Source organism: Coffea arabica, chromosome 4c (genome assembly GCF_036785885.1).
Source record: "Coffea arabica cultivar ET-39 chromosome 4c, Coffea Arabica ET-39 HiFi, whole genome shotgun sequence".
NCBI classification, from domain to species: Eukaryota; Viridiplantae; Streptophyta; class Magnoliopsida; order Gentianales; family Rubiaceae; genus Coffea; species Coffea arabica.
The window spans coordinates 51531607-51554833 of record NC_092316.1 but is presented as its reverse complement, the minus strand read 5'-3'; the positions used below and the strand labels follow the sequence as shown (position 1 = coordinate 51554833).

At 36.1% G+C, this 23227-nt stretch overlaps 3 protein-coding genes and 1 pseudogene across 3 annotated transcripts; 2 read left to right on the top strand and 2 right to left on the bottom strand.

The window, feature by feature from the left end:
• Nucleotides 1–3279: 3279 nt before the first annotated feature.
• Nucleotides 3280–3846, bottom strand: LOC113739347 (uncharacterized). Its single transcript, XM_027266561.1, has one exon. It carries the CDS (start codon nucleotides 3844–3846, stop codon nucleotides 3280–3282), a length of 567 nt encoding a protein of 188 aa, XP_027122362.1.
• A 52-nt stretch (nucleotides 3847–3898) lies between these two features.
• LOC113739345 ((+)-cis,cis-nepetalactol synthase NEPS3-like) lies at nucleotides 3899–10346 on the top strand (annotated as a pseudogene).
• A 1418-nt stretch (nucleotides 10347–11764) lies between these two features.
• On the top strand, nucleotides 11765–16155 carry LOC113740373 (uncharacterized). The gene is made up of 5 exons (XM_027267984.2): nucleotides 11765–12230; nucleotides 12532–12665; nucleotides 15205–15352; nucleotides 15445–15551; nucleotides 15952–16155. The coding sequence occupies exons 1-5, from the start codon at nucleotides 11897–11899 to the stop codon at nucleotides 15991–15993; spliced, it is 765 nt and encodes a 254-aa protein (XP_027123785.1). The 5' UTR covers nucleotides 11765–11896; the 3' UTR covers nucleotides 15994–16155.
• Nucleotides 16156–20446: 4291 nt separating this feature from the next.
• LOC140005401 (uncharacterized) lies at nucleotides 20447–23078 on the bottom strand. The gene is made up of 3 exons (XM_072046355.1): nucleotides 22335–23078; nucleotides 21170–21564; nucleotides 20447–21081 (listed from the first exon to the last, which is right to left on the bottom strand). Exons 1-3 carry the CDS (start codon nucleotides 22489–22491, stop codon nucleotides 20638–20640), a joined length of 996 nt encoding a protein of 331 aa, XP_071902456.1. The 5' UTR covers nucleotides 22492–23078; the 3' UTR covers nucleotides 20447–20637.
• Nucleotides 23079–23227: the final 149 nt, after the last annotated feature.

Genomic DNA, 23227 nt, shown 5'->3' with positions numbered 1-23227 from the left:
CTTTTCCAGTTGCTTGCTCTATTTCTGATGTTGTCCTTGATAAAACCAAAAACTTGTTCTTTTGACCTAGTGATCACCATCGGAAGTCCCAGATACTTTTCTTGTGAAGCTGTCTGAATGCTTCCCAGTTGTTGAGTCACCACTGCCTTCTCCTCAGAATTCATATTTTTGCTAAAAAAAAAGACTGAGGACTTTTCCAGATTTATGCTCTGGCCTGATCCCTTCTCATATTGCTTTAATATGGTCATCAGTTCCCTTGCTTGTCCACTGTTAGTTTTACAAAAAATCAGTGAGTCATCAGCAAAAAATAGATGAGTAAGACATGGTCCACCTCTACTTATTTTCATGCCAAACAGCTTTCTCCTCTCAACAACCTGTCTCAGTAGATTTGAAAAACCTTTAGAGCACAAAAGAAATAAGTATGGTGAAAGCGGATCCCCCTGCCTAATGCCCCTCATAGGAGTTATGTATTCCTTAGGCTGTCTATTGATGTTGAAGGAGAAAGTTACAGTATTCAAGCAGTTCATGATCCATGTTCTCCACATACCACAAAAGCCCATTTTATCCATCACAGCATCCAAAAAGTTCCATTCCACTCTGTCATAAGCTTTAGACATGTCTAGTTTGACTGCCATATACCCATCTTTCCCTTGTTTTTTATTTTTCATGAAATGCAGAAGTTCATAGGAGAGAATGACATTATCCAGAATTTGTCTTCTAGGAATAAAAGCAGCCTGATTTTTACTAATACAAAATTTCAGCACAGTTTTAAGCCTATTGGCCAGGATTTTGGATATAATTTTATACACTACATTACACAGACTAATAGGCCTATAGTGCTTCATATCAGTGGGGTTCAAAACTTTAGGAATAAGAGAAATCAGTGTATGGTTCATAGACTTAAGCATGTGACCAGAATAAAAGAAAGAGTCTATGGCTTTAACCAGATCAATCTTTACTATTTTCCAAAATTTCTAGAAGAAAAAAGGAGTCATCCCATCTGGACCTGGAGATTTATTAGGATTCATAGCAAACAAAGCAGATTTAATCTCCTTTTCATTAACTGATCTAGTTAAGTTTTCATTCATACTAGGAGTTATTGAGTGTGGCATTCCTTTTAGTATGCTCTCTATCTCTTCACCCCCTGAGCTTGAAAAAAGATTGCTATAATATCCAGCCACTGTTTTTCCCAAATCTTCTTCATTCTCAGTCCATGTCCCATCACTGTTTTGAATGTTTAGCATTCTGTTCTGTTTTCTTCTACCCCTCACGCATGCATGAAAATAGCTAGTATTCCTGTCTTCTTCTCTTAGCCAATTCACTCTTGCCTTTTGGCTTCAGTATAATTCCTCTTCTGCATAAGCCTCTTGTAACTGTTGTTTTAGAACTTTTTTCCTAGCCTTTTTGTTCAGACAGTTAGCACTATCTAACTCACCTAATTGCTGTTTAACATGATTAATCTTCTGCTTAAAGTTACTAGAGAAACTATTTCTCCATTTGAGGAGAGCCACTCTACAATTTGCTATCTTTTTTGTTAGCCTAAACATGTTAGAACCTTCAAACCTTTGATTCCAAGCTCTTTCCACCACTTGACCTACTCCTTCTCTATTTAACCATCTTTTATCAAAAAAGAACCTTTTCTTTCTTTTCTCTGCCAGTGGATTAGTGTTAAACAATAATATGCTATGATCTGATGCATATGTTTCCAAATGGTCACAAGTAGCTCCTTCAAAAGTTTGATACCAGGCTGGACTGCATAAACCTCTATCCAACCTCTGTCTAACCTCCACTTCTTCTTCCCAGTTATTACTCCATGTCCAGGGGTTACCTTTAAAACCTATATCTACCAGTTCATTAGTTCCTATGAATTCCTTAAAGTTCATGAAACTCTACTCTTCTCTTAGCTTACCACCCCATTTCTCTTCATTTGAGACAATATCATTAAAGTCCCCAGCCAAGAGTCATCTGTCCCCCCATAGTCTCTTTCTTTCCCTAATGACTTGCCATTGATTCTTTCTGATTCTGCTCTCACAGCTAGCATATATTCCAATTAGCCACCAGTCCTCCTTGCTGTTTGAATCCTTAACATGAGCTTCTATTGTGAAGGCAGTAATAACTACTCTTATGACATCTATATTTCTGTTCCACATTAGGGTCATACCACCAGCTCTATTCATAGCTTCCACTACTGTCATCTCATCAAATCTGAGGATTGATTTGACTTTTTCCATGTATTTAATCCTATTTTTGGTCTCACTTAAGAAAACTATATTTGGAGAGAAGAGGTTGTTAGCCTCCCTTAGTTGGGGAACTGTCAAGGGGCTCCCCACTCCTTGACAATTCCACACCAAGACCTTCATTTATCATTGAGGGGCCATGTGTGGCTGGCCCCTACCCCTTCTGTTCCTTCCATCCTTACTTCAATTGTTAGTAAATCTACTTTGTTCCTTTTTGTTTCTTGTTCCTCCACTACAACATCTTCCATCTCTTCATCAACCAAACTTATCTTTCTTTTACCTTAATGTCCTCCACGGTTGCAGTTTCCATCTGGTGCTGGCAAAGCTTTGCTTCCCACACCAGGGGATCTCAGTTGTCTTTTCCTTCTGCTGTACTGCCTTCTTCCTCCTCTTTGCTGTTTCATTGCAATTTCTGAATCTATTTGCATGGGATTCTGGTCACCCCCTTGTATGACATTTTCCACCGTTAGAGCCTCCTTCAGCTCCAATGCCACCTCAACTAGGCTCATTTCTGATGACTCAGCCTCTCTCTCAACCTGCTGTTTTTGGTTCTCATTCTGACATCTATCTTCTCTCCTCGCAGCATTTGTACCACTACCTTCTTCTGCAATAAGAGTAGAATTCAAAATACTCACATTGGTCTTGTTTCCTTTCTCCAATTATGTCCTGATGGGGTCCTCCCACTGCAGTGCTTTTTTCCTTGTTATTCATTCATGTGTTTCTTTCTTCCTATAGGAGGCGCCCCTCTGTCCTCTCCTGCCTGCCAACTCCTGAACCTTGCGCTTGTGATTTTTTGTGGTTAACATGTCTAGGAACTAGTTCCCCATTTCTAAAACCCCAGTAACTTCTCTTAGGATTATATATACTCTGTTGTTCTTCTGTGGGGATGCCTTTCCGCCATTTGCTCTTAACCATGGCCCAAACTGGTTTTCAGACTTCCCTTTGGTTATGGAGATGAAACACTTACAGTTCCTTTCACCGTGACCAATTAAGCCACATTTATAGCAAAAGTCCGGGCATCCCAACCATTTGGTGGTTCCATTCATTTTGACATTCTTCCCCTCAGCAATGGTTGAGATATGTCAGCTGTCACTAAGATTTCCAGGTGCCTTCCTTTTTTCCCTCCTATTTGGGGAACTATTGCATCTCTGACTTCATAGAATACCTTACCAATTTTCCTGCCTATCTCCTTTGATATCCAGTGCACTGGTAAATTCCATATCTTCACCCATAGTGGTGCAAGGTTGAACGCTTCTTCGTCCTCTTCAACCCCCTCATACCAGTTCCTGACCACTAGTAGCTGGTTATCCAAAACCCAAGGTCCTCCATTTAAAATTTTGTCTCTGTCCTCCTCACAAGGAATATGGAACTGAAAAAGATTTGCACCTAATTCCATTATCCTGATATCTCTAGGATATCCCCAAACGGAGTTCACAAAATTTTTCACCCCAACAAAATTCATTATTTTTTCACCTTTCACTTTCCCTACAAGACTAACTTGACATTCTTTAATACCCAGGTGTATATCTCCCAAGTCCAAATTAGCTCCTCCCAACTCTTTTTCCGAAAGATCAAAATTTTCCATTATATCCACTAGTTCTTCTGCCATTGAGATACTAGAGAATATTACGAGGGAATACCACACTCAATAGACTTCTAATATGAGGTAAAACTAAGAACAGGAAACACACAAGCTAGCCGGCTACACCACAAAACTAAGAACAGAAAAACACACAAGCTAGCCAGCCACACCAATGCAGAAAAAACAAAGAAAAGACACGAAAAGAGAACCCTAAAACTAAGAATCAAGAACCAGAAAAAGACAGCTTAGGCAGTCAAGTAACATGTCAAAAACTCTTACCGAGTAGAAATGGCACTTTTCAAACCTATTCAACTGCTACAAACTTTGTTGTGATAGTTCCTTGTATTTCCACAGACCCTATTCTTGTCTCAGCTGGGTTCGTACAGAAGAGGACTCCAAGCCAGATAGACTTGCTTACTTGGAATTGAACCTTGTTTGGCAGAAAAACACTCTACGTACTAGCATCTTTAGTGTGCATGCCGGCATTAAAGATGATCTGGTCCTGTTTGAGATTTGGATTTCAGTTACAATTTTGAAAGGTGAGGGATTTTGAAAGTTTCAAAGTTTCAAGGATTTTCAACGGTGAGGAACTCTTAGAAAAGAGAGGGCACTCTTACCAAGAGAGAAAGAAACTCTCACAAAGGAGGATATCTATTGATTGATCGTCTTGCTATAGGGACCTTCTTATTGCTCTGTTTGGATTCTTTATTTTTTGAAAAATAAGTTTTTAATATACAATACTACAGTAACACATAAACAAAAACAACTACAAAAACACCACACGTATACAATATATCAAAAGGAACTCCAAATATACTGTAGTCACCAAAATTTTTATAAATCATTTTTATTTTTATTTTTATTTATGTCTATTTTTATTTTTCTAAGAAAAATCATTTTTATCTCATTTGATTTTTATTTGATTGATTTTGTAGGAAAATCAAAGAAAGAAGATAAAGGGGATCAAGAAAAACAACAAAAAAAAGAAAAAAAAAAGAGAAGAAAAGAAGAAGAAAGAAGAAAAGGCAGTTTTTCTATTAAAAATTTTTTTTTTTCCTACAGGCGCGCACAATTTTCTACAAGCCAACGAAACGAGCATGCAAGTACGAAGATGCAACTGGCATTTTTGGAACAAATTTTGGTTTCATTTTTCTGCCTTTTCTTTATTTCCTAAGCATTATCAGTACAATGCACCTCACTCATCAAGAAGTATCAAGAAATTTCTGGAAGATGGATCATCAAATGGCTCAAAATGAGCCAACGAAACCCACCTCATCTCAACCATTGAGAGGAGGATTTTAGGAGCTTTTGTTTCATTTAAATAGGAACAAAACACAGCTTTAGGGCAAAAGAAAAAGGAAGAGTTCTTCTGCAAAAATCTGGAAAAATGAGCTGGTGAACCAGCTCCATTCCAACCTGACTTTCTCTTTCATTTACCTCTTTTTAGAGTATTTATTTTTTCTGCAGCTTCTAGGGATAGAGAGAAAGAATTTTGTGTGAAACTTTGCCCAGATAATCACCATAATCCCCTCAAATCGAAGCCCGAACTGGGCTCCTCAAATTTTTTTTGGGCAGAAAATTGAGCCAGGGTTGACGAACCAATCCTGTTCGTCACCCTATTTCCACAAATCCCGACCTCATTTTGAGGATATTATTTTTTCTGAAATATATACGGTGTTAGAGGAGAAACTTTTGTCTTGAAACCGTCCCAAAAAAACATCCCTAAATTCCTTGAATTCGAGCTCCAATGTCCTCGCCTTACAGCTCTTAGCACAACTGTGGCAACCTGGTTTTTGTTCTTTGGGCGAAGTTTGCACGTTTCTTGGAAATTTACACTGCTGTTTTCGACTTCTATAAGCCTCAGAGGTAACCCTCGTTCACTTTTCTCTCTTTGCTCCAACTCATTTGCAAGTAAAAGTTCAGAAATCTTGCTCTCTTTGGTTCATGATGCATGATCTTGTGCTTGTGTTTGGAACTATAAATCTTGTGTTAATGTTTGAGATTGCATAGCCTCACGTGTTTAGATCCGAAATTTGGAAATTATTTTGGTAGGGTTTTGGGTTTGATAAGCTTCCAGATTTGCAGAAAAGCTTCGCACAGCTTGCATGGAGAAAATTGGAAATTTCACTTTTACCCCCTGACTTTTACATAATTATATTAAGGCCCAAATATTTGTGAAAAATGGATCAAATTTTCCCTTTTCAAGCCTTGATCTTTGTTGCACATTTTGTGTATGTTTTGAGTAAATTATTTCTGGGTTTTAGGGTGGGATTAAGGCCTAAATAATTTTGTTGAATTTATTTTCCTAAAAGGACATGTTCTTTTCTTCTTTGGGTTTAGGAAAACAATTGAAAAGTTGGGCTGGGGTTATTTGTTGGGTTTTGGGAAGTGGATTTGCCTTCATTTTCTTTGGGTGAAGGCATGGGCTTTGGTAGTTAAAACCCAACCCTTTTTCGTTGATTTTGCTTAATCAGAAACGGGCTAGCCCGTTCTTCCATGGTTCTCCATTGCGCCAAAGGCAAGTTTGGCTCACGAAAATAATCAGAAATGGCCCAGTGACCTTGTTTCTTAAGAAACCAGAAACGTAATTTACAAGTAGGTCCCTGGTCTTTTGAGTAATTCTATTGTGACCCTGAAACTTTTGATTTCTTTCAATTAGGTTCTTAATTTAATTTCAATTTGGTCTCTATATTTTATCTCTTGATTAATTCTGACCTCTAATCTTTATAATAATTTTAATTTGATCCTAAAAACTTTTTAATTATAATAATTAGGTCCCTAATAGCTTTGATTTTTTAAGTATAATTTGTTTATCTCCTTTAATTGTTAATCATGTTTCATTTAAATGCATTTAATTTGTAAATTTTAGGGATTCTATGTTTGTTCGTATTTTCTTATTATAGTAAAAGTGAATTTGATACATGTTTACATTTTTCTTTTTAATTGTTAATTAAATTGGTGTCTTGACTATTTTGTTGATTTTGAAATATAAATAGGGCAAGTTCCACCTTATTTAACTACTACTTCAAGGGAGGTACCTTCTATTATTATTTTAAGTTCTTTTATGTACTCCTATGTGTTTTTTTATGTGTGATTGCATGTTTTGAGTGTTTTTTCTTTTATTTACTCATTTTATTCATTTTAAATTTTTATTTGTTCTATTTAATTTTGATGATTATTTGGGAAGCATTTAAATGTCGAATTGTAATAGATAGTTGCCCAAAAAATGTATTTAGTTAGGCTATGTAATAGGTAGATTTTATTTTTATCAAAAATGTAATTAGTTAGATAAATGTAATAGATAGGTTTATTATTTTAAAAAATTTCCCTTCTAAATTGTGGTTAGGGCCCCCAATGTAATAGTTAGGTTTCACTTGCTTATTTGTTTGCATGCTGTGTGCTTGTGTACTAATGTGTTTTTTTTTTTTTTTTTTTGCTTTCTTTAGAATTTTGCATTTAGACATTATGCCTATGTGTTATGTGATATATGTGCTTTATGTGTTTATTTGCTTTAATTATACTTTACGTTCTTTATTTACTTATAATAAATACATGATGTCACCACACTAGTCCAATGCTAATTGTGTTCTTTCTTCCCGATTTGTCAATATTCCAATACTAGAGAGGACTTGTAGAAATGAGTTAGTCCAATACTAGACTCTTGAAACCGTTTTTTGTGCTAGATTCATACCTTGTGTGACATTTATTATATTTCATGCATTTTTATTTTTTGATTAATTTCATTTGCATGATATTTCTCCTACTATTATTCTCTTACCCTCTATGTGATTGGACCATATCATTTAGAATTGCATCTCATTTTAGGAAACTAGAAGTAGGTTAACCCATTTGTTTGCATAAGTTAAAAGGGTCATCCATCAAATATGGGAAATGAACGAATATGGTTTCTTAACCTTAGCACGCTCTCATCCCCTTTATAAAAGAAAGATTGAATCATGAATCTTAGTTTTCCGCACCCGTTATGTTGCATTTCCCTCTTTCAAGTCATGTATATTTATCTATATTATAATTTCCTCTTTTGAGTCTCATCTTTTGCATATTCGTGACCTCTAAGTCTAGATACGCATCCATATAGAAGAATTCTAATGTGATAAAATTTATAAGTTAGATTAGAAAAATTTTCGACTAAATCCTGCAACTAGCCTTGGCTAGGTTGCCTTAGGTTCGAACTTATCAAATCTTTGTTTTTCCTTTCTTCAATTGTAACTCCCGAACTTTTTTCTCTTGTTTTCAAGGATTTGGAGTCGTCTAAAAGGGTTTTATTTATTATTTATTTATTTAAAAATATTTTAGGTGATTTCATACACCTAAACTCAATAAGTGGCGACTCCTATTTTTTCTTAAAAACCCCTTTTACACTATTATTTTGGTCCCAAACCATCAGATATTTTAAATCCCATTTTAGACTCTTTTTCTTTATTTTCTAAAATCAAAAACTCATTTTTTAACATCATCTATTTTATTTTCAAAAAGGGGGTGCAACATATACAAAAAAATTAAAAAGTATACACGAAATTTACACCATCTTCTTTTTTCATCTATCACCACCATCCACCATCTCCTTCTTCCCCCTCTTTCCTCTCCCTCCCACTTCCTCCTCTCCCCCTTTCCTCCTCCTCTTTCCTCCTCCCCTTCTCTCTTCCCCTTCCCCTCCCCTTTCCTACCACACCCATCGAGGCCATGTATTAGAGGAGGGGAGAGGTGGGGTGTGGTGGAAAAAGGGAGGGAAGGGGAGGTAAGAGAATGGAAGGAGGGGAAAGAGAGAGAAGGAGGAAGAAGACGGAGGGGGTGGTGTGATCAGTGGTGGTGATAGATGGTAGTATTAATTTTTAAAAAAATATTCTAAAATTTTTAAATTTTAAAAATACTTCAAAATATATCCCAAAAACATCATCAAAAATATTTACAGTAAAAGTCTTTCATATATATTGTTACAATAAATTATTTCAAAAATATCCCAAAGACAACTAATCCAAACGAACCAGAGCTTACTAAGGGTTATTTGCATTCATGAGTCATTGTTATGCACGGTGTATGCTATCTGGGTAGCGTTAGATACTCGTATATACTTGCATGTGTCTCAGTGTTTCCCTATATCTCTGCCGAAATTTATGACTACCTGCCGATTCATCTGAGTCATCTGATTTTCCAATAATTGGTTCACTATTACATGGTTTTGCTCTTTACCCGTTAATCAGACTGCTTCGCTTCTCAATTGGAGTTTAAAAACGCTAAAAATGGTTGAAAGATTCCTTTAGGAAGTGAATCAATGATTGGATTCTTGGAGGGATGCATGGGATAAGATAGGATAGGATGGGATCCTGATCAGAAGCATGTTCTTGTTTTTGTACTTTGTGATATTGTTTAGCTTATTTTGGATAGCTCGTAGGGCCACTTGACTTTCGTTTCTTGCCGTTTCTGGAAAGAACCATTACTAACGGTCTGACATATTTTAGCTAAAGATCCTGCCATATATTTCATCCTTTTGGAGTTTACAAAATATGCCACTATACCTTAAAGAGTTATCCCACAAGTTGGCACTGCGCATATTAAAAGCTGGTTGCAACCGCAATGATCAAGACCAATTACATTTTTTGCATATCATTTACCATTTGGCTACTTGTTCTGCTAGCAAATAAAGGCAGTCACTGTCATTTCTTTCTTGCTCCATCTTCTCAAGGTCTAGAAGATCAAGAATAAATTCCAACCCCCACCCAAAAACAAAAATGGCAGAGCCTTCTCTACAAAAGAAAAAAAATAGAATGCAAAGTAGCCATAATCACCGGTGGTGCAAGCGGTATAGGGGAGGCAACGACACGACTTCTCTGCACCCATGGTGCAAAAATCGTGATTGGCGATATCCAGGATGAGAAGGGCCAAAAAGTAACAGAATCAATTGGCTCAAAACTATGCAGCTATATCCATTGCGACGTTTCCATCGAAGACCAAGTTCAAGCCATGGTTGAATGGACTATAAAGACTCGTGGCCACCTTGACATCATGTTCAGCAATCAGAGATATTCAGCCAATCATCTCAGAAAGTTCTTGACCTTGATCTATCCAGGATGTACAAGCTCTTCTCCGTCAATGTTGGTGGCATGGCTAGTTGCTTGAAACATGCAGCCCGTGCGATGATAGATAAGAGCATCAAGGGCAGCATAGTATGCATGGCTAGCGTTGCAGCAACCCGTGGTGCTGAAAATTGGACTGACTATTGTATGTCTAAGCATGCGGTGTTGGGGCTGATGAGATGCGCCAGTAAGCAGCTCGGAGAGCATGGAATCAGGGTGAACTGTGTGTCGCCTTACGTGGTGGCGACGCGGACGGCTCGTCGGGCCTTTAACATGACTGTCGAGGAACTGGAAGAGTTTTTCAAGCTTCCGAATTTGAGAGGGATGAACGTAAAGGCTAAAAATGTGGCTGATGCTGTTCTGTTCCTTGCTTCAGATGAGTCTTCATGTATTACTGGGACTAACCTAGCTGTTGATGGCGGTTTTACTTCTTAACGATTACGTTGAATCTTGAATAAACTTATTATGCTTTATGATGAAAGAAAGAATGATTGCTATTTCAATTTTTCCACCACTTGTACAAGGATCCTCCGTGAACCATAGGCTGTCAAGAATGAGGATTGGAGTCACCACATATGATCTGATTTCATTTCTGAAAAAGGGTCAAGTATTTGGAACGTTTATTGGAGATATTCACTAATGTTCTTGGAGATGCAATGTTCGACTTAATATTTGAATATATTTGGATCTTCATAGTGAAAATTTTTGTTAATTTTTCAGATCTATGATACTCTATAACATGCCATCTATAAGGCCACTCTAGCTAATAGTGTGAAATAAACTATATGTTTACACAAGGGTATACATATATCATATGTATTGGATTTTATCCTACCTACTCGTCGTCCCTCTCATCAGTCATCTCTCCTTCCCTTGTTGTTAAATCTCTACTATGTGTTTTGTTCTCTGGAAACATTCATTTAAAATGTTTTCAAACTAGAAAAAGAAAATTATTTTTGTCTTCTTTAGGGTTCAATTATTTGGTGCTACAATAGGGAGTCGATCATTTTAGCAGAAGGGTAGATTTATTCTACTAAAGTGTTGCAATTTAGGGGATTAATTATGATTTTAAAACTTTAACGTTGGTTCCACCTTTATTTTTTTGATATGCTAATTAGGTGTCTTTTAGGTTACCACATAAAGAAATCTTTCCTTTTATATAAACTATTTTGAGTGAATTTAAGAAATTTTATAAATTATTTTGCATTATCATTTTTTATCTATAACGATGGCTTGGAAATTAAAAAAAAAAAGAAAAGAAAAAGTGTTTAAAATTTTATTTGTAAATTATTTGAAATGGCTAAAAAAAAATTAATTTGAAATGCACCCAAGATGCAAAAAAAAAAAAAAAAAGTTATTTCATTTATATAGTATAACAGATGATTTTTATGTGTTTTCTCAATTATTCATAAGTTGTAAAGTTTTAACATCTTTTGTCCAAATTATAAAATAAATTTTCTTAAAGGATCTCCCAACCCTAATAAAAAAAAACTTATAATTTTTCATTAAAGAAGTAAATTGCTAAATTTTTAAATGTTGAGGAATTTCAAATTAGTTTGTCATAAAAGTTAAAAGAACATAACAAGAGGACAATTTTGAAATAAAATTATCTATATACTCCAAATATGAATGTTGTAGTATTATATTTTGAATCAAGTTGACAATGTCACAAAAGTTTAAAAACAAGGGAGGCAAGTGATATTAAAACTTTAGGGGCACTAGATGACAGTGTCAGAAATCTTAAGGAGGTTTCTACAATTATCCCTCCATACACACAATATTTTGGATTTTTTTTTTCTGGGGGGTTCCAGGACCCCATCTTATCCAACGATGGCCTTTCGATCATCCCAAGGGCCCCTTTTCGAGTTTCAACATCCCAAACGGTCTCTTGCATTTCTTTCTTTCTCCGACCATTTCTACAGCAGAAGAGTCTTCCCTCGAAACAGCCAGCCAACATCATCACATCAGCAGAGAAACTCAACGAAATGGGGTTGCAGAATTATCTTCCGAAGCCACCAGCACCAGTTTCATCATCAGCACCTCCATTGAATTCACAATTAATAGTACATTTTTGCAGTAACATCTATAGCTGCAAGAGCAATGAGAAACAAACGAAACTCTGCAATCTTGTAACTTCACTTGGATTGCATTCTCATGATGGAAAGAGATTCACAAGTGTAAGAAGAAAAGGGGAGCTCAGAATCGTAGCATCATCATCATCATCATCAAGCAATGTACCTGCACCATTCTGGGATAGTTGGGCACCTCAAAAGGGCTCTCAAGCTCCTTCCCTCAGCGACATTTTCTGGCCTTCTGCAGGTTACACACTGCAAAAAAATTGGTCAATTTTACTATCACCTGCAAGACAAATGCATTATTATAGTCGACTTTTTCTCTCGTTCTTTAAAAGGCCTAGTAGTGTAATGAGTTATTGTTGTTATCTATCAAGAAAGTTCAATTGTGACTGCTTTTGTAGCTAGAAAGTATGATGCGTATTTTGGATGTTCTAGGATATGATCTTCTTTTTGTTGTCTTTTTCTGATATTGATGTACACTGATTAGCTAGTGATGGTAATATGTTGGTAAAGGACTCATGGTTGAAGTTTTATGTACAAATCAGGGGCGTTTGCTGCAATGGCAATTCTAGGAAAGATTGACCAAATATTGGCACCAAAAGGAATTTCAATGACTATTGCCCCACTAGGAGCTGTTTGTGCAGTCCTATTTGCCACCCCCTCTGCTCCAGGTGCTAGGGTACTGTCTTCTTCCCTCTCTGTTAATATCTTCACTAACTTTGTTTGTTGTATTGTAAGTCATGGACTTTCATGTATAGATTAAAGTCAGACTAACAAAATGTCCTTGGCTGGGTGGCGTTATTTGTGATAACCAGTAATCAGGTACTTACAGAATCTGGTAACATGACATCAACAAGTTCGAAACTAGAACCAAGCACTTCTGAAAATCATGTGTCAAAAGTTATATCTAAAGAGTGACTTTGGAATGAATTCTTCCTCAGTCTTTTTATTTGAATCATTTTGCATGTTAACCTTGGAAGCTGATTAAAGAAGCTTATTATTGATTATTAGATTAGTTTAGACAAATTACTGTTTACTGGGATGTCGTGTCTATGTTCCCACATTGGATTGTTTACTTGAAAGTTGCAACTTCCTTTATCGGTTGCAACTTCCTTTAACGGTTAATGGGGATTCTGTGACGTATTGCTGCATACGTGATTTTATGTATGTTAGTTATTAAACTTTGTGCATTTTGGTATGCCAGGAAATACAAGATACATTGAATGCTGTTTAAATACTCTGAACCTTGACTAGTGAAAATAATGCTAGTTGAAGCAAGTTATTCAAAATTTAAAGAAACATATTTCCAAATGCTCATTTACAAAATTTGATGCTTGTTTCGGGCACATTCTGGATCTAGTGACATCACAGGTTTGAGAGGTGTGTTATTTCAATGTTTGGGGTTCTGATTGTGCTGGTAGTATTTGAAATAAGAGGTTACCTCCTCTCTTTGAGTTTGCCAGGCCGAGGAAATACAAAAACTGTAACATGACAAAATGCCACAACTTACACAACAGAATATGGATTGGATGCTTTTGCTCTGTTTTACTTGTAGACTAAATCAAAGAGATGAAGATGTATAATGCATTTTGCAGTAAGATGATACATGTGCAATCGTGCATCAACAATAAGAGGTCATCGTAAAATGTCCGAGATTTCTTTTCTTTGTATTGGCCGTGCTTAATCTTAATCTAACTTTCAACTTAGAGATTTTTAGGTTCTTAAATGTGGATAGTAGAAAAGGTAATGAGGACTTGTCCTGTTGATTGCCATCTAAAATGATGGTGGAAGTCATTTTCGCCTTAAAAGGAATCCAACAAGCACTGAGAACATTTCTTATCAGTATAATGTTTGGCAGTGTAGCATTGACTAGATAGAGCACATAGAAAGTACTACAGAGCCTTCCTATCATAATCTGTGCAATTGGAACTTGATAGCAGCATTACTTTTGAAGTTGACTTACTGGATAACTTCCACAAAAAACCTGAAGTACTAGTTCTTTGAAAGGGAAGTGCTGTATATGGCTCTAGTAGCAGTAAAGGAAATTGAAAGTTGTTTGGAGAAATTAGACTCAAATGTATGGTTCGATAGCATCTCCGCACATGTCCCCTATATGCAGTATTTACTGGTGGCTTTAGTGGCCTTTTTATGATCTATGCATGCATCTAACTGCTATGAGCACTGAAGTTCAGAACAAACAAAAAGCAAGTCATTGATACATATAAGCGTGGGAAACCAAAAAAAAAAATTTTTTTGGCATGGAAGATGGAGAATATTACCTGTTTACACTTGTTTAAAGATATTAATGGTTGGCTTTCTTGTAAGAAGTAAGCCTAATGTTATGTAAGATGCTCTTTTTTCTCCCAAAGAAAATAAAGGATGAAGTAAACTGTGAGAAACATAGTCCCATTCTTGAGGATGTGGACCAATGTCATACATGTAATTTGATGCCTTATTACTCTGTATGTCAAGAAAAGATCATTACTGATTTTTGTTGTCTTTAATATAAATGTGATAACCTATTATCTAATCCTGGTGAGCCACTGGTGAAATCTCCAAACTGAATTAAGTCCGTGGGACCATCTTCAGTTCTCCAAATAGATTTGACCGTTGTTCAATGGAGTGCGCCTTCCAAAAGATTAAGCTGTATTTCTCTTTTCTTGTACAAGTTTATTCCAAAAATTGCTCCATTTTCCTGTCATTTTTAAGACATGCATACAAAGTGAGCACCTCAGAATAGGACCATCTTCAAGTACTTTACCTTTAATATGGATTTGATGTCTGAACCTAAAAGAAATGACAACCAGTTGCTTGCCAACATTAAATGTCCACACCAAATAAATGCAACGGTTAAGAAATGCCTAGCCTCATAAAACGTAAATACCTTCTGTCATTACTTATTTGGCGTCACTTTGCTACAATCTTATAGTGTGCTAATCCTTCTATAGGGAGTTTTGTATCCAGGCAACAGCCAAATACTTATGTATGCTCCCTCAGTTATATTGGAAACCATAATCATTGATGACTACATGTGTTACCTTTTATTTTGTTTCTAATTTTGACTATTTGATAAACAGAGAGCTGTAAAGAATCAGTTGGAAATTAATTTTGCTGCTATTTCCAAGTTTTAGGATATTTTGCTTGAGTATGCTATGTTTTCTAATGTCTAGTTCCCCTAAAATACACGAGATATCTGAGTTTCAAGTTCAACTGTGCAGAAGTACAATCTGTTCATGGCTCAAATTGGTTGTGCAGCTATTGGTGTTATAGCCTTTACAGTTTTTGGTCCAGGATGGTTGGCTAGGAGCAGTGGCCTAGCCGCAGCCATAGCATTCATGATCTGCACTCGTGCAGTACATCCACCTGGTATCTAACTAAACACTCACGAATCTCAGTAGCCTTTGCCTGCCAAATCTTGTTCTTGTACTAAAATGGGACATCATATGTACTAATGGCAGCTGCCGGCTTACCTCTGTTGTTCATTGATGCTCCTAAACTGCATCGCCTCAACTTTTGGTACGCTTTGTTCCCTGGGGCTGCTGCATGCATTCTCTTATGTTTAATTGTAAGTTTCTTTCTTCCTATCATCCAAATGATTTGCTTTTCTGTGGTGTTCAAAGTGCATTAACGGTTTCTCTTAGCAGCCAATGTGCATTGCATATAGAAATCGATAGCTCCATTTTGCTACAAATAGCTTGAGCTTCTGCATTCCAGTAATGGCATAGCTCTGTTTCTTCCTGCCTCTCTCTTTACCTCTTTTTACTTCAAACAGAACCTCCTCTCAGATGCTTTTGTATTCATGTGTAACTGTTGCTTGAAGGAGGATCAGGTAGGGTTTTACTCATCTGGCACAAATGAATATTTGTCCAAAGCCTGTGTTCATCATGCATCGAGAAACATGTAGTCTTGCATTCACAAGTGACACAAAAAACTTCTCATGTTACTTTATTTTGACACTGATGCAGCAAGAGATGGTTTGTTACCTGAAGGATAATTTCAAATTTTGATATGGGAAAGTCCTCAATCCAGAAGTCCTAAAAATTTTGCACTCCACTCAATAATCAAGAGGAAGAGCTGGGCAAAGTTTTCATGACTTCTATTTCTTGTATGTAGTCAGCTGATCAGGGAATGAATCAACAATGAGGAGAATGTTTCCTTTTCTGCTCCCACAGTTGACTTGATTTTTATGATTCTGTGCATGAAATTGTACTCCACAATGTTCAAACAAAAGGATCAGCATACTGTAACAAATCTCTAAACGGAGATGCCTAGCTATAGCAATTTGTTTAACCATTAAAAAAAAAATTACATTAGAAGATTTTATATTATATATATATATTGACTAAGATAGCTGAATTACCCCTTGTCTGGAGTTAATCACCTTCAGAAAAGCACATAACAATTAGAAAAGGGACATCAAGAAATATGATCATGTGCAACAATATGTAGAAAAGATCAAACAATACAATCATGAAGAAATTTAAAATGAATGATGAACATAACTAATTACCTATACAAGACACTGTCCTCAACGAAAATGTTCTCAGGGAAGAATGTGGGAATTTTTAAAAAAATAAAAATAAAAATTTAGGAAGAACATAATCAGCTATAATATATCAAGGAAACATCAACCTTTGATTCATTTTCATGGTTAATTTTTCATCCAAGAATTTTTTAGGTAGACATGGTTTGCTTTTTTTTTTTTTTTTTTTCTGTCTGTAACGGTAGATGTTCTATAACCTAATCTAGCCTAATCTAGAGGGAAGGGGTAAGGGGAGATAGTCAACTAAGACCAATCACATATTGTAGCAAATTTGAGGAAGGTAGAGGTAGAACTCTGACCTCCAACATCACCAAAGAGGGTGATGGCCACTGGACCAAATGGCCAGCGGCGGTAGACATGATTTGCTAATTATCCATAAGTTTGGGATTGAGATTGAATCGTATCAATGACAAGTGACTGATTGATCACAGAGAAAGAATAAAATAGAGACTGTGGCTATAAAGTTGACATTTGTTTATTTATTTATTGCTAAAGTTGCCATATGATCTATAAATGGATGATAGAGTGATATGTATCTTATTCACCTTTTTTAAGGTAAATAAATGATATTTACACTCTAAAAATAGTTTTTCTGACTTTATTTATTAAAAGAAAGTGAAGTGCCAGAGAATTATTTTGGAATGCAAATACCATTTGCCTTCTTTTTAATAACACATAGTGCTAAAATATTTGAATTCAATGGTATTTTAGGCTCTCACGTAGAAGAATTTAGTCCATATTTATATTAGCAATATTCAATTTTTGTATAAGAATGATCTCTTTCGTCTTCAATTTAGAAATAAGAAAGTCAAGGCTAGTGCTGGAATTTGGAAATTCGTTTTTTAATAATTAAACAAATAAAAAGGAAATATTCTACCTTAGAAAGAAAAGTAAATTTTATGTACACCGTCAGTATATATACTTATTATGGTTGGATGAATGACAAATGAGCAAATTTTGAATTTTAAACTCTAAATTTTGCATATGTGTCATATATCTAATAGTGATCGTATATACAATGACGGTATATATAAGATTAATTCTAAACAGAATCATAAACATAAAGATTTAATTTAACAAAAAAAAAAAAAAAAAGAGGACTGAGGATTTGGGTCTCATTTGAAGGGCTCTCTGCATTTAGTATGACATGATCAAAACCTACTAGTATTAAAAAAAAAAAAATTGCACATCAACAGTGTATGAAAAAATTATCCATAAACAATCAAAAATTACAAAATACTTTTTTCGTTTGGATTCTGATTCTGACTTTTCAAAAATTAATCTTTGCAAAAAAAAAATTTAATTGAGAACAATTCCGAAAAGAAATGAATGATCTACAAAAATCAAGTTCTTCTGCAGAAAAAAAAAATATATGTTTATAGTGGAAGGGATAAAAAAAGGAAGACATTGGATTACGAAAGGAATGGGTGCCATTTGTCATCAAAAAAATTCAAAGAAAAGAATAAAATATTAGTACTTATACTATCAAAGAATCAACAGACAGACGAGTACACGGAAGATAGTTGAAAGTCGGGAGGGCCCAAGCTCTTGTGGACCGCAAAACCAAACAACCAATAGGAGAAAGGACAAGTCTGCAAGAATTGCCACATCGATGCAGCAAAGTCCACATCAGGTGTGGTCCTGCATAACGTAACTAAGGAAGATTCCAAAGTACACTAGTGAGTTTTTGCTAGGTGGACGGTGTCCTTGATTGTGATGGGTCATGATCTATGGTCTTTGAAGGCAACTGCTGTACAATAGTATTGCCCACCATGGCCAGGTTATTTGGCTACTTGTGAGTTGTGAGGTGAGGTGAGGTGAGGTGAGATCAGGTGGCTGACCAAGTCTTGTTGGGTAAAACAGGATTTAATATTGATAACTGATCTAGATCGTTGATCATTTGTATGGTGAGAAGTTAGAAATTTGATGGTAAAGGACTAGATCTTAGTTAGTATTACATTTAGACCCAAAAAAAAAATGCAGTTAGCGTTAATTTTTCGTCCACAAGATTTATCTTAGTTGGACGTGGACAAAGGTGTAAACGAACTGTGTTCTAGCTGAGGTTCAAATTTGTCGAGTTATTAAAATTGAGTTTGAATTTGGTTTAATTTTTGCTTACTCGAATCGAGTTGAACTCAATCAACCTTAACTAGTATAAATGAATGTCTTACACTATGATATACATATATAATAATAAATATCCAAAAATTTAAAGATATACATACATACATACATACATATATATATACACACATATATATGTATATGTATATGTATGTATGTATTTTTTTTTTTAAAGATTGATTGAGTTTCATTAAACGTAACAACCTTTCGAGCCTCACTTGGATGTTGAATTCATCAAACTATTTGAGATGCTCAAACTTGGCTCGAGTTCAATCAATGAACTCGTGCTCGAATTTTGATCGAGCAAATTTACGAGACCCTAAGTACGTTCGATTTATTTACACCTTTAGATGTGGCTATCTTCCGTAAGATCAATTACTCTCTCTGCCTATCCTGATTATTTGATTTTGCTCAAAGTTCTAGAAAACTGTAGTTGTCAAATGCGATAGAGTCCAATATTAATTGCTTTTAAAGGAAGGTAGCAAGTATATTAGGATATTTCAATGTGGAAAGCATGTCATGCTTACTACATAGACATACATACGATGGAGGGAATATTTCATTTCCAGTAGGGTAGGGCTCATTTGATAAATAAAAAAAAAAAAAAAAAAAAGTAGGGTATTTGACCAAAAAAAAAAAAAAAAAAAAAAGGTAGGGTAGGGCTCATGCAATCTTTTTCTTTTTTTTTTTTGGTTCTTTGATGTTTTTTCAAATGAGCCTTTCATTTTCTTGAAAGGCTATCATCATACACGATAAGCACTTGGCCGGTAAGATACAATACAACAAGTGACACTTAGCATTCAGTGTTTGATGCCGTCAAGCAAAGGTTCTAAAGAAGGCTGGGAGCCTCAATAGTAGACTGAAAAGGACACATGGAAAGATGAAAGTGATCATGTTAAAGATAACAACAAATTCATGTCAAGGGGACTAGAAATAAGAAAACTCAAAAATTTTATTATTGTAGCGTAGAAAAGCTTTGGTCTTGATTTTTTTTTTTTTTTTTTGTCGCAACGATAATATTTGTATAACTTACTCTAATTCAGTCTAAAAGGAGAAGCAATCGACGGAATTTTTCCGTCGGAGAAAACTACAATAAAGTGGTAATGTGAGAGGTAAGGGTTGAACCCCTTACCACGACACCACCACCAAGAGCAGCTTTGGTCTTGAAGCCAAGCTCAAAAGTAAAGTGGTACAATTAACTCTTTTTTAGGTAAATTTGGTACATGGGATGGGGGGATTAGATTAGGTTCCTAATCTAATCAAATGTTTGGTCACAAAAGCTTAGGCAATTTTTTGCCAGATGGGATTCTTGAAAGAAGATCTATTGCTGACAAATTATGCTTGTTGACACCAATACAGAGAGGATAAGTTTGGCTACTAATCAATCCAACGTTTTGATACCTGACGTGCTATGGCAAGCAAGTTGTCAGACAGGCCAAGAATGGGGGCTGCCAAAGCATGTTAGATGCTTCCATAAGCATGGCAATAAACATGATGGATTCCGTTAAGTTTTATCAGATCATTTTGCATAAATCCTTAGCCATGTTAAAATGAACAGATTGCCCAAGGAACTGCTCATCCATTGCAAACAATGGAATAGTCCTCGGGAACTTTCCAGCTTTAGATCAGGGCTCTCTCCGTCGATGTTACATGTGCATGGAATAATGCAAGGAATAAGTTATCCATTTTGCATCTTTAGGGCTTGGGAACTTAGACTGGAAACTCAGACGAGATTGCATAATGCTTAGATGCTGCATTTCATGCAAGTTTTAGTGGGAAATATACAATTACAGTTAACAGAAAGTGTCTTTCATTTCCAGATTACAGAAAAAGCAGAAATCAATATTCTAAAACACTGACCAGAACCTACCTCCACCACTCTGGATTGGAGCCATAGATTCCAACTTATTGCTTATAGACAATACTACATTCTTCTTGACGCAAGAAAAGTGAACAAAAAGCAAGATATGGAGCTATTCGTGATTCAGTATGACCAGAAACCGAATGCCTGATCTTCAACTGGAAATCCATAGTAACATGAGCTTTGAGGGTCGTGATAATCAGAATCTTCCATCTTCAGGAAAAGATATGCTGGATGCATTAGAGTCTTAGTTATGTCATCTTCTTCATCCTGAGATAGATCAGACTGATCCTGTTCCAAGGCATATGAAGAATCACCTGGTTCCAGGAGAGAAGAGTGAACTCCATCAGTGTAATGAGGGCTGTCTGAATCCAATACATCACTTTTAGCAGAGCTTAGATCTTCCTGCTTCAGAGCCACAGCCGATACTTTTGATACTTCATCCTCGCAAGCTGAATCAGCAGTGGATCCTTTTGCCGGTGCAGCAGAGAGGCTGCTGCTATGAGACAATTTTGAATTCTCATTCTCTTTTTCTTTGATAAGGAGCTTCTCTGTAATGTGAACAACCTGAGTAAATTTGATAAATTATATTAGCACAGTTGAAAGCTCTAAATTAAAGTGCAAGACTCATATTTGAGCAACAGAGGGCTATTACCTCAGCTTTTAGCTGCTCTTTCTCCTTCAGAAGATTGTCATAATCTGCTTTCAGTTTATCATAGCTAGCTTGCAATGTCTCATAGTCTTTCTCCAGCTGCTTTGTCTTCCATCGTGCACGACGGTTTTGAAACCATACTGCAATCTGCCGGGGTTGCAAGCCAAGCTCCTTAGCAAGTTCAGCCTTCCTTTCTGGTTCAAGTTTGTTCTCGTCCTCAAAGCTCTTCTCCAGAAACAGAACTTGGTCCGCAGTAAGCCGCCTCTTCTTCTCTGGTTGTCGAAAGTACTCCTCCAATTCCTCATCCACTCTCTCCTCTTGATCATACGAGTGATAGAATGAGTTGTTTGATCTCTTCCGCCCATTAACATCTTCAAAGCTTACCATTGATCGGGAACCTAAAATCAAGATAAAAACTGTAAGACTACTTTGCACGTGATCATGAAAATTGCTATACCATTTCACCAATCTCTAAAAGCAGAACATCCTACATTTTTCTTCAATCATTTATTGTTCATGGACATAAATTAACCACAGGTTGCTTACACAAAGGAATTAATCTTTGTGACAGGTGAAGAACTTTTCAATCTTCTTCCAACACCTTGAGTTAAAAGATACTTGACAGATTCAACGAAAGAGCAATCAAAAATGATTTTTTTTTAGATGAATTTAGATTAGATGCAGTCGTATATACAGTAAATGGAGCATATGGAACACATCTATTCAATCGTGTTAATTAAGCCTGCTAACTGCTTAAATATACAAGGATAAAACCCTGGATTCTTGGACAAACACGAGAGAGACAAAAACATTGACTTTAGCAATCTAATTCCAAATTGCCGATCAGTCTATAGGCTACTACTAGCAGTGAAACAGGAGTTGACTCATGGGTAGAAAAAACTTCCATTTATGGAATGGATAGCAAAAGATAAGACTCAAGTCCACATGATAAGATCTTTAGTCCAACAACTAGTAGAATGATCCAATAACGCAATATTAAGGCATTGATTATCAAAATAAGACAAACAAGACAGTAAAATCAAAATTCCACATATCCAATACCAGAAAAAGAAAATAGAAGAAAACAACCACCAAGCATCACAAATGAATCAATAATCAATAAAAAGTCAACGCCAATTGAGAGAGAGAATCTGAAGCAATTTTTTACCAAGAAAAGAAGGCGAAGAGCTGGAGATGAAGAGGGAATCATGATGAGGCTGAGACGATGAAGAGCAACCAACTCTTTGATTCTGAAGCAAAAAACTACTCAAATTCGAAGTACCACCAGCACCACCCTGGCCATAAACCAGAGTCCTACCTGCCATAGCTGCTAGTTCTTGGGAGTCCAAAGATGGGATTTTTATACCTTTTTTCACTCTCCTCAAGCTGCCATCACCCTTCACCACCACCTCAATAATCCCTTTATCTTTTCTTACAGGGATATATTTCTTAAAGCACAAAGATTAGATTTTTCTTTCAATCTCAAGGAGCTGCTGCCATAGTATTGAACAGCTAATTCCTCACCAACCGTTTAAATATCTTCTTGGGATTTGTCTAGCTTTACAATTATATATGAAAACAAAAAAGGCTTAATATTTGTGGCGAAAGAAGCTAGTGATGATGATCTCTGTGATGTGAGAAGTGTGAGAACACCTGCTGCCTGTAACAACATCCATCATCGATTTTGCACCCGTTTTTTCACAAGTCTCGATTAAAAAGAGATATAAACAAAGACGAGTGGAGAAAGAGGCAAAACAGATGGACAGAGGAGACTTGAAGACTTGAAGGTGAGGTGGATGAGAGGAGAGGAGAAGAGAGGAGAGGAGAGGAGAAACGATTTCTGGTAAAAAGCCTGTTCGATTGTTGTTTGGAACTTTATTGTAGGAGGAGGAGTAGTGTAAGGTCTCGAGATTATAATTTATAAAGGGGGAAGTGATATTTGTGGAATTGTGCTCGAAAATTAGCCTTTTGAACTTCAAGGAGCCATATTATTCGGTGAGTGAATTGAGAGAGATTAAAATAGGGGTGCGAATATCAATTCCCCATAAAATGGGTTGCGAG